The sequence below is a fragment of the Diplotaxodon limnothrissa genome, linkage group LG1 (genome assembly GCF_057381915.1).
Source record: "Diplotaxodon limnothrissa isolate DT_005_m linkage group LG1, D_limnothrissa_male_GT1.1, whole genome shotgun sequence".
Taxonomy (NCBI): Eukaryota; Metazoa; Chordata; class Actinopteri; order Cichliformes; family Cichlidae; genus Diplotaxodon; species Diplotaxodon limnothrissa.
Window position 1 is genome coordinate 8839412 of NC_140596.1, and position 12531 is coordinate 8851942.

The following is a 12531-nucleotide window of genomic DNA, read 5'->3' on the forward strand; positions in this document are numbered from 1 at the left end:
TTCAGTAAAGGCTTACTTCACCTGACCATTTTTTTTTTTTTAAGATTTTTGTGACACAAAAAACATTTCCCATCCCTTGAAACACAAATGCATCTATCTACATTCTGTGTATTTTCTCTTATTTGCATATTTGATCATTTTTCATTCCAAGTTGATGTTTTGATGTCTTCTTTGTCACTGTTTGTTACCTTGATTATGTAGTGAGATATTGTTATAAGTCCCTCTGGATTTCTGTTTCTTTTGCGTGTTTGTGCTGCATTCTTTTATTTATGTGTTTTATCATCTGTATCAACAAAAGGTAAATCTTGACAGAAATCTTTGTATATTAAAGAATTGCAGCAAACACGTGTCACAACTGGTTTTTGACACTCATTTATGGTTTTCAGTTCTGGTATCAGCACATGGTGCAATGTGAAAGTCAAGTTTTTGACATCCCTCAAATAGAGCCAATTTTGTTCTCTGCAATGGCAACACATGCTCGAGTAGTACCACAGCTCATTTGCATATTAATTTGAAGACAGATGCTACGCGGTCTTTCTGCTGTGTGAACAGACCTTAGAACAGGTCTGCGCCCATGCCAGTCCAACTGGAATTGTGTTTACTTGACTCTATCCTTACAAACAAAACACCGATTTCTTTATTTGGAAGAATTAGGTGTTCTCCATGTTGAATTTCTAAACACCATTAATTTGTCTGACTCAATTAACTTTTTTTTTTTAACTTAAATACATGAATAGGCTGGGGTTTGGGGTGTGGATAAATACCCTGGCTTATTTTGCCTTTGTGAGTCTGTAATCTAGCGGAACTTCTTATGGTGTAGATGTGCACACAGACACCAAACAATTCTGATATAAGTGCTATAATCAGGTTTAAAATTATAGGACTCTATCTTGTGTTCATTTAAATGCAATATTAACCTTCATTTTCAGGCTGCATAGTGGAAAACATCACTCTGATTAGACACAAAAGTCTATGTGGACTGTTGCTGCATTCATTAAAAAAAGGTTCAAGGATATTTACCAATGGAGGAAGAAGTGGATAATTTACTTTAGTAAAAAGAAAAAGCTGTCAAATAGGCCAAATATGAATTACTGTGGAACTTGTCAGTTTTAGTTTTCAAGGTGTGCTCTTACACTAATTCCAAAATTCCTCTGGATATTTGGATATTTCTGAATAAACCTGTAACCAATTAGAGCAATGAAACGCGTAAAATAAGAATAAATAAATAAATAAAATGAAAATGTAAATGGACTATAGCATGCAGGGATGTAATTGTATCAAGCCCAACACACATTAGATAAATGGTTTTGATTGGCCCAGCATGGTGAAGGCCTAGTGCAAATCTGTGTGAACGGGAGGGGGCCAGATGTATTCTGCCAGAACAAATTAAACATGAGTGTTCAGATTTGTTTGGTTCCAGGCTAAAATGCACCATATAAAAGTACTCCAACACAAGGAAGCATCCTGCAAAATGCACTTGTGGGAAGCAAAAATGCAGAAAAAATGCAAACTTTAAAGAATCTGTATTATTGTTTTTTTTTGTTAATCCCTTCCTTTGGTGTATTTTCATGATTATTATTTCTTTATTGATGTACTTGAACAAGACCAGCATTGTGGGGGGGGGGGTGGAACTGGGAGTTTAAAGAGACAGAGGCTACTGTGGGTATAGTTGCACTGGAACATATATGATAAATATTTTGGTTTTTAAGGATTAAATGTTTCAGATTTTTTCGACTCTGACAATACATTATTAACCTGTACATTGCATAATATGGACACTATTAATTAGTTAACACTGATAAAACGAATAACTTGATTGCATTTTTTGGTTTAGTAAGGGATGAGCACATTTTAAATATACAGAAATATGGTAACTAAGAAGAATATATGTTATTTTCCATCAGTGTTATTTACTGATTTAACTGCAATACTGATGCAAAGAAATGAAAATACTCACACTTTCTTTAATTTTCCTCAGAACTTATTACATTAGCATCTGACTGTGCTACATCATGCTGTGGATGAAGTGGAAGATGGTGGTGGACTCCCTGCGTGGACGGAGAAGGAGACTGCCCTGTTCCCTCTGGTTTGTCCTGCTGTTCGCTGCTGGAGGTCTGGTTCTCTTCATCCACCAGCAGGCTCTGTCAGAGATGGTCCAGCAACAAGGCCCAGGTTAGTCTGTAGTTTCCCTAAAACAGATTTAACCAGTATGGCTTTTACGTTTACTGATATTTTCCCATTTTTAGATATTCTGATTAGCTATTTTTTATATTAACCTTCTTTACTCTTAGGATTTGTGTGTGTGTGTGTGTGTGTGTGTGTGTGTGTGTGTGTGTGTGTGTGTGTGTGTGTGTGTGTGTGTGTGTGTGTGTGTTCCACTGTATTTTCTCAATAGGCTTGAAAAGCTCTCAGAAACCTTTTAGGTGTTTTTTTTTTTCACAGACAAAAACTGTTTAAAGTACAGAATAAAAGTAATGACAAATGCTCCAGTCACAAATCCACAGTCATGAATTTGATTATCACATCCAAAAATGGATAACCAGTAGGTGTGTAGTGTCAAAATCAAAGTTATTGATTTAATCAAATTAAAATACTTTAGGCAATAGGAATAAGCAATAAAAGCATAACATTTCATTTAAAATCTAAATAACTGAGGCCCTCACTTGACTTTAGTGAGTGTTTATGATTCATTGATAAGAAAGAGATAAGGGGGGAAATGGCATCCATGAGAAAGTTCCAAGGCAAATCCCACTGCGCTGCTAAAAGAAAACAAAGGCTCATCTCACATTTGCCAAAAAAACCCATCTTGATGATCCTCAAGACTTTAGGGAAATAGTCTATGGACTGTCAAGAAAAACACTTAATTTTTGGTTAGTTTGAATCCCCTTACATCGGGCATAAAAGTAACACAATATTTCATACAAAGAACATGATATCAACTCAAACATGGTTGTAGTAGTGTGATGATGTGAGGCTGCTTTTCAGCTTCAGAAACTGAAGCCAGCTTTAGGCAGTCCTTGCCAAAGTGACTGAAAATACTCCATCCAGATAAGCAGAATTGACTTCTGGATTAAGCTGGGAGAACTCACAATAATGCAGATATACACACCATGCAATCAAACTGGGAGACAGAGGCACATTCCAAATCAGAAAGTAGATTGCATGTATGAGCTGTTATATTATTTGCTTTGGTTTCACTAAGGAGCAGGAAAAAAAAGATGGAGAGAGAAGCAGAAAAAACATTTGTTCCCCAAATAATACCTTTTTCATTCCATCTCATAGAACAAATGGTCAGTTTTCAATCCTCCTCAAGAACAAGGCTCTATATTCAATTTCTAAATGAGTTAAACCTTTATCCTTGCAAAGTGACCCAGTGCCATTGTGCTTGGCACTCAGCGTTAAGAAGATTGGGGTATAAGCAGCCATGATGGAAGAGTGTCCTAATCGTGTACAACCAAGCTGCTTCATGTTTCAGAAACAAGAGATCAGCTGCATACATATGCACAGCTATGGCTTATGCTACAGTTTCAACCAAATGAGAGTGTCAGTCACATTTTTCTACTGCTGTTGGAAAAATCTATGAATTTCATTTTAACTTTGGTATTTTTATTCAGAGACTAAAGGGTGATGTTTCACCTTATTTTGATTTCACAAAATCACTACTTTAAGAACCATGCTCCAGTTGAAATCAAAAGACATCTTTTTTTTTAATTACCAGAGTCATTTGTGACATGTTCACAGATTTTTGATCGAAGAAAATGATGAACCAGTCAAGGGAGCTTTTTGGAGATACAATCAACATCACCATCAGAGAGCGTCAGAGTCAGAGAAACTGTAATCCACTAAGTAGGCTATCTGCACTATCATGTGTCAACAGCACTGTGAATCATTATGAATATGAGTGGTGTCACACTCCACAGCAATAAGAGCCACTTAGCCAGAGTGGAATCTCTCCAACCCTCTAATATTCCCCTGATTGTCAGATGCTTTCAGGCACGGTGTCAGGTGGAAAAAACGGGCATTTGCAATGACAAGCAGGACACACACGGAAGCACACATGCAAGACAAACATTCACATTATGTAGAAACACAAAAACTATGACAGCCAGTATTCAACATTCATGAGAAATATCTAACCAAGACCCATAAGAGCTTGTAATGATTACAAGAACCAGATGCTTTGTGAAATCTGGTATGAAACTGTGTTGGAGGTGGACCATTACTTTAAAGGAACAATATTTTTCAACAAAAGCACAACACAGTTTGAGGAGGATTTTTTTTTCTAAACTAACAAAAAAACAAAAACGTCCATACTATGCAATGTATACTCTTTATATAAAACTATATATGAATTTTAGTAATATTATTATATTATATTATTATTTCTAATGTGTCATTTTATTTTAGCCATGTTGCCAATCTGAGACATGATTTCATTCTTTCCTTTAAATTAGTACCCTGGACAGGTTATCACTCTATTGCAGGGCTAACACAGGCAGACGGATCACCATTTAGACTCACGTTCACACCTATGGCCGATTTAGAATTGCCAGTTTACCTAACACTTGCATGTCTCTGGACTGTGGAAGAAAGTTAGAGTAATCAAAGTGATTCCACGTGGATACCATGAAACATGTAATTTGAAACCAGGACCTTTTGCTGTGAGACAAAGCTGCTAACTGCTTGTGAGGTAGCATAACATAAGCAGCATGGAAAGTGATAGGAAGACAGCATCTGCAGACTGTTCAGGTTTCTTTTAAGTGTTCTTTAGTTTCTGGCATGGCCTTTCAACAACTGTTTCATAAAACATAAGAACCTGGTAGTCAAAATCTCACCTGCTTTATATAGAATTCCACTCACACCTTGACCTCATTAACCTCTACCATTGGGAAAACAGGGTAGACTAAATAACACAGTCTAGACAAAGAAACCAGAATAAAATAATTTTGCCACTTAATAAAACTCATTCACCCAGCTAAACGGTTTGAAAAGTCAATCTCTTCACTTAATCTGACTCATGAGGTTATTTTAAATTAAATAAACAATTTTACACAAAAGAGACACCTTCATTTGGTTACACCCAATTGACATGATCAATGACATCATATCCAAAAAAACCAGGAAGTACTGGGGCGGCCCTTCCCATATACCTGTTTTACACATAGGACCTGCTCAAAGGAACACACATTGGTAAGTATAACCAAACTACATAAACAAATGAAAGATTCAAATCAATTAATGATGAAGTGACATTTAGCTTTAAGAACATTTGCACAGATGAAATGAATATACCCAATGCTACCACAAACAGACCCGGGATAGTGTGTAGCGCCAAGGTTACATATGCTGTGTTTACATTAAAGCATTATGATAGACTATACGATAACAGAACACAAAATAACAATATATGCAAGTGACAAATGAATTCAGTCCTAGCCACTTTGTCACACTGCTCCAAAGTTTAAATGTTTTAAATTGTAGATATTTAGAGTTACTGTTAATTTTGATAAACTTGAGTAAAATAACTATTCATTTGAAATTTTAGAAGAATTTTGAAACTAATTATTCATAGATTTAGTATAACGACATAAAGAAATGGAATGACATGTAGAATACACCAAAACGGAAAAAGGCAATTCTAGATAGCTATACGGTAGAATAAAAAAATTATTCTTAAGAAATAGAACATCTAAGCAATACTAAGTACTGACTTTAGAAATTTAGATATGCAGCAATTTTGCCATTGCCTTATGAATTTGGAGGTCACACAGCAAAAACAATTTCCTCAGTCTGACGTAGTTGGGCAGCAACTAATTCAAACTAGGCTAAGGAAAAAGGTTGCAACTTCACAGTTACACCTATCAAATGTCAGTGCATATGTTTTTAAACTGATGATTATGTACTGGAGAACAAAAGTGTCGTTTTGGGAGCTATGATTAAATAAAGAGGTGAAGTACTGGTGTGGTGCAGTACAGGTGGGTGGGGGTAACATATTAAAGCTAAGAAGTCACTAATAACCAAGGAAGGTATGAAGTATATTCCAGCGTCCTTCTATGCCAGAATGATTAAATACATAATGGCTAATATGTATGTACGTGTAAATGTGTTGTAATGTCTGTTTAAATGCTTTCCCGTGATTATTTTCATGTTGGCTTGAAATAAAATATCTCCCTCTGCTGGTACTGCAGCTTACTGCAACTTCTGCCTGCATAACCATTTCAAACTTCGGAGAGGCAAAGCTAGAAGTAGGCATGGTGGAGTGGCGTTTCTATTACATGCTCTGCCATGATACTGGGTTGCTCTATATGTAAAATGGAATATAGTAAAGATGAGGTACTCTAAAGTTAGAAGACACAAACAAGGCTGAGCTCCACATCCGCACACAGTACTATGACATTACTACAAATGAAGTAAAAGGCTCCCAACATGAACAATTAAAGAAGGTGGAGGCTACGAGCTTCCTCAAGTGAGTCAAAGCTAATAGGTGGCAGCAGCATGTCTTTAATGAGTTCTCTCTTTTGATTAGTAGCCATCTTTTCAAACCAGTAGTGTATGTCTTATGATTCGTTTTGCAGCCTAAGCACATCCTTTTATCTCTTCTACTGTATCACTACTTGGAATTGAAGTAAGAATTTCACTTTACTAAATCATGCATGAGAGACTGTGTGCTGTATACAGAACACAGTGGCTACACAGTGTTCCCAGCCCCCTCGCTAAAGCACAATAAGCAAGCAGTATCTTTGCCTTAAGCTATGGTGCTTCAACCGAGCAGAAGCTCATATCTAATAGAGCAGAGTTATAATACATTGGGTGTCAGCTTTTATCTGCCACCCCCTCCTTCTCCACCTCTTTATTTGGCTCACACTGTACTTAGGAGCTTTGTATCCCATGGTTTAGATGGCCTGCACAATGGTAGCTGAGAAAACTGCTCTTTAAATGGCCACAGTCATCTCCTGAACACTCTGAAGTAATTGTTTAAGGACAATTGGAGGAACAGCAGCCAGTTTTACAGGGAGAACAGACACCTGAAGAGGTTGCAGTTCAGATAAATTGTCTGCACAAAGTTACACCTCTAGGCATTTTTCCAATGAGTCTGACTCCAGCTGCTTCAGGGAGTGGAAGGTTGCCCTATGTTTCACCTCGAGAACCCCAACACAGAGCAATCCACAGATGGAGAAGTAGAGCATCAGCTGCTGCTTGGTTGCTTGTGTATTTATTGGTAAGCAAGTGGCTAAATCTCAGTTTAATTGATAGTAACATGCTATATGCTAATGTTTTGTTTGTTTTTTTATTAAAAAAAAACTTAAAACACTTAAAATCTGCAACTAAAAGATTGCTTTTATGACTCTTTTTCTGAGAGGAAAAATTGAAGATTTTAAGGGTCCATTTCTGAACTTAACTGAGTAATGACCATTTACTGGGTGGCTTGGATGGATGTTAAAAACATCTTTTAGTAGACAAGATATCATCACTACCTTTGATCTTGTTTCATAGTGACTGGCTGATGTTTACTGTAACGGTGGAGTGGGGTGCTGGTAAAGGCCAAGGTCTGAAAATGTCAGTCTCTACCAACTGCCTTTCCATGAATGAAGTTAAAAAAAACACCTATATATATATATATATATATATATATATATATATATATATATATATATATATATATATATAATGTCATACACTAGGGTTGTAGCAGTACAGGAAGCAGTGTTCATAAAACAGTGAGATAATGTTTCTTCTACAACATATAAATATTGTCATAAATATTACAAATGCATGCAGTTTGAAAAAAACAGAAAGGTAATACATAAAATGTGAGAACATCTTCAGATGGGAATAGTTTTTTATAATCATGTAAAGTGTATTTTGAAACACTACGACTTTCTACAGTAAATAAAAGCAAGGAAAAAATTAATTTGCCTTGGCCATCCCTCTATGTTTATCCACATGGACCTTGCCAGGAACTGGGCATATTGTTTCACGCTTCAAGGAAAAACCTGATCTCTCTGTCAGAGTCCCAGTAATCCCCTAAGCCTTTTCTGTTTGCATAGTCCAATTTAGCTGTCTCTTAATGTAATTAAATTGTGCTGATGACCCTAGGTGCAGAGGAACTGTACTGTGCTTGTAAGCAAATCCACCACAGGATGGAAAATCGCACTGTTATATTATTCCATTTTTCCATTATTTGATGCGTGTGTGCAAAGCTCCTTTAAATAAGTCTGTTTGTGTTGTGTTGGCACAATCCCCTCCATTCCTCCCAAAGCAGGAAGATTGAAAAGCATTGGAAAGCAATACTTGGCAAAGCCAACATCACAGTACTTCTGAACAACCTTAAGTATAAAATTTCCCATAAAACAGAGTGCATTCTGTCTCATGAGCAACTATGAAAACACACCTTAATTGAAATGATGTAGAAGTGCTAACCTGCTTAGTGCTAGGATCACATGACATCTGGCATTAGACATGTGTGGATATCCTGGAAACTATTTCAGCAACTGATTTCCTGCAATCAGTTCTTCCTTTTGCTGTCCACCTCAGGGAATGGAGGAAACCTTATTGGGGACCTTTGGGATGCCCTGAAAGGGAAAAAAGAGACTATTTTAAAGCATGGGTATCAGGTGCCTGAATCACCATTTCACTAGCGTCTTCCAGACCTAGGTCATGTCTATTGGATTTGAAATGGAGCTGCTCAGAGGCAACTGCAAGGTCATGTGGTTTTCCATTAACATTAATGCCCAGTGTTATGCCATGGGAGCCTTGCAGTATAATCTGTTTACCCTGCCATCTGATCCTGCTCACCAGTGGCTTCACTATTTCAGTCTGTACAAATAGATTTGATATTATTTTTTGCATTCCTGCTCTAACAGAGGTCAGTATAAAATAAATAACTAAATAAATAATCATATCTCACTTTAATGATTGTAGCGCATGTATGCATAAATGTTTTTATGTACCCTATCTCCTCTTTAATGAAGGCCTAGTCTCATCAAAACTGTGCACAAACATCAAGCATACAGCGATTGTTAAGATCTATGATTTTTTTTTTTTTAGATTTATTATAAATCCAAATTCTTTGTTGATATTTAAATGTGGTAGTACTATCACTGCGTTTTTGTTTTTTTTTAACATGTCACATTCAACATATGACGTCCATATATAAGTTAATGGTCAGCAAAATTTCTGTCCACAATGGAATTTAGTTTGAGTCACAACTAAATACAAAATGAAGATAGTGCTATCGGCCTGACAAAAACCTAGTAAATAGAGTTGTAAATATAAATTAAATAATAAATAAACATTACTGTAGAGTTCTCTGTTGAACTCTTCTTCACTCTTCAAAGTAAAAAAAAAACACAAAAACAAATTTAAAACAGCTGATGCTGTGCTATCCAGAAAAGCCATGAAAAATGAAACACAAACCCAAAGGAAATTGAGAGCGGAAACAAGCAAATAAGGGAGAGGATGTTGATTGAAATAAAAAAAAGAAGAAAAACATATGCTGTGATCTTTCTTTCAGCTCAGCGGAGTTGAGGATGCATCTTTTGAGCCACTGACAAGCAAACAGGGTTAGAGTCCCTGCTGAGCAGAAGAGCATGGCTTGGCCATCCTGCTGTTGGGGGTGGGGCTTTCAGGTTGCCCTTTTCCATAATACCACGCTGGGTAACATTATGAACTCCAAAGGAAATAAAACAGAATGACGCTGAGCGCCAGGTGGATCCAACAGAGAGGCTCATTTTTGAAAATTTCTTTGAAGACAGTAATCACAGATGTTCCCTCTTGATGCTGTCAGTCTTCCTCAAGCTATGTCACACCAAAAACCGAGGCTGTCTCTGTGACTGTGTTGTAAAATGTGGCATAATGGAATAATTGGGAGAATTTCCTACCAAACACTGGTTGGGATTATTGTTTTCTGTTCATTTTGGTTTTGTTTGTTTGTTTGTTTTTTAATGTGTGTGATGTAGGTCACACCTATGTGGATGTGATTTACTCTAATCCAGCTGCCAGCTATTTGGAGTTGAGTACTTGGAGGAGATGATTAGAGTGTTCGAAGCCCTTCTCTGTGTAGGAGAGAGAAAGTTGGAAACCTGTGTGTGGGGGGAGGATGCAAGTTGGCTGTGGAGCACAGGAGAAGCAGGGTGAAGGTGGTTTAAATAGGAGACCTCAGTTGTATTGAGAAAAGCACACCTTTGAAGAAAATAGTTTTTTACCTGGCTGGTTCTTTTTTGTTAATAATCTGTTTTATTGGAAGGATGATTCATTTTTAATTATCAAAAATTCACATATATATATGTGGGGATATGTTTTTAAAGGACTGGACTGGAAACTGCCTGTAGGAACCTCTGTGCTAGAGGTGTCTGAAGAGGGAAAGTCTACTGTGCAATTAGGGGGTGGCAATCGTAATGGTGGAAGCAGCTGGGAGTTGTAATAAAAGTGTTGCACTCCCAGACCAAAGCATGGAAACTCATGCAAGGTCCATTAAGTTGGATTCAAACTCTTTCTTAGAGTTTCCATCCAACTTCGAATCAATATGTTTATTGATTCAATTGACCCCTCCTTTTTTTTTTTGATAATAACCGGGCTGATAACGCTTTGTCTTTAACAATGGAGTTGCAAGCCAGAATTACACTCCAATCCCACTTGTTCACTTTGAGAAAAGAAAAAAAAAGTTGTTGCGTACCCTATTTTTACTGTGAGTGTGGTGATTTTCTCCTGGTCACTTACAAAACTTACTTTCTTCTTATCCCAAAGTAGTTTTTGCTCACTTTTTCACAACTCAACGCTAAAGGGTTGTTTTCAGTAAGGCAGTTGCATATTTCTGATGAATTCATTTCATCAGTAAGCATTGGTGTGATGCATAAGCTTCAGCTTGTCTTCACTGCTATAACATATTGTAAAAGCAGAAAACCATGTCTAAAGCTTTAAAATATGCTTTAAAATTTGAGCTTTATAGACATATTCCATAAGGAAGAGACATACAAAGATAAAGTGGGGGGAGACAGAGGTTATATAACTACTGCTCTCACCAAGGAGACATTTTGTTACATGAAAAGCAAAGCAGTAATAATAACTGCTCAAATGTTCAAAGTTGTTGAACTTATCATTTGCTTAGTAAGGGAAGATTATGAAAGATTAGATTATTGTTAGCCCAGCAAATATGCATATTTTATTATTCTGTTAAATAGGTCAATTGATAATATGTAAGTGTTATTGATTCTCTATTAAACATGACAACAGGACATCTAAAGATTAGATATGTTATTTAAAGTTATAATCTGTTTCTATGCAATGTCCAAAAAACAAAACATTTTTTCCATTTTCACAGATTAATTATTTTTGATGCAAAAATACTCCCAAACAGTCCCAAAAATAAGGTTTATCTAGAATTGAATGGGCTTCAATGGGAATACTTGTTGTGAAATACCAAATTAAGGTCAAAAGGTAAAGTAGAAAATGTAATGTTTGTTGGTTAAACATGATGTAGTAGTAGTAATAATGATAATAATAATAATGATAGTAATGATAATAAGTGCAAAATGTGACATTTTTGCCAAAAACAGAGATTAAAGAGAAGAAAAGCTTCCACTCAACACTTAGTATGTATGAGCTATATTATTGTACACGAAACATACCATTCTCCTCCCCCATTATAGTCATGGATATTATTCTGGGAGGGATTCCACATGATTGTTCCCAGAGGACAAGCCCTGTCTGAGGAGCACTGATCCATCCCTGCAGACTGAAGCCAGCGTACCCATTATCAAATCAGACTTGAACCTATCCCCTGTCAGCCAGGGAGACATGTTGAATGGATATCATTGTGCACTGCTGAGGCTTCCATCACTGTAATCCCTCTACAAAGTGCAGGCACTCTTAGAGAAAAATGAAAAGACTGGAGGAGAGAGTGGCCTATTCACCATGTGTGTCACTGCAGAGGGCACAAGGAGGGAAGTCAGTGGATTCAGTGGCCTGAGCTGGTGACTCCTCAGCCCTCCCCCAGCCAGAAAAGAACAAAAGATTAAGCCCTCCTGCTATCCAAAGTGATAACAAGCTGTCAACTTCTAAAATGTAATCTGCTGACTCCGGGAGGAAGTGGTGGTGTCAGTGGAGTGGGCTGCCAGCTGATGCTTATCTTCTGAATGGCATGCCATTGATGGAGAGAGCTGTGGCCTGGCTGGCAGACACATAAAAGCCACCTCTGTCTGCTTCCAAACAAAGAGGTCTGCACGAGCAAAGTAATCCATAGTGAGTCAATTTTCGACATATTTATATACATATATCCCCTCCAGACCTCCTCTTGATTTGTGATTTGGGGCACAAAGGAAAGGTGATGAGAAAGATAAATGACATGGATAGAGGCCAATAGACTGGGGATAATAAGGAATTGCCCCCGACAATGCTGACAAGTGATGGGAGGCTCCCCTCTGTTAACTTGTCTCTTGAGCTCTTCCACTCAGTCTGGGCACAGATTGTTAAATGTAAAAGCCATCTTGCTGCCAACGCCAAGTCCTAATGCATACTTCAGTGGGCAGTGAG

General features: G+C 37.2%; 1 protein-coding gene across 2 annotated transcripts in view; it reads left to right on the forward strand.

The window, feature by feature from the left end:
• The first annotated feature begins 1955 nt into the window (after positions 1 to 1955).
• The window catches only part of chst8 (carbohydrate (N-acetylgalactosamine 4-0) sulfotransferase 8), a 125716-nt gene continuing 115140 nt past the window's right edge, over positions 1956 to 12531 (forward strand). The window contains exon 1 of one of the 2 annotated variants that reach the window (XM_085352182.1): positions 1956 to 2172. In XM_085352182.1, the coding sequence (XP_085208308.1) occupies positions 2013 to 2172 (160 nt within the window). In that variant the 5' untranslated portion in view covers positions 1956 to 2012. The remainder of the gene's footprint in view (positions 2173 to 12531) is intronic. The other variant, XM_085352174.1, reaches the window with a different exon arrangement.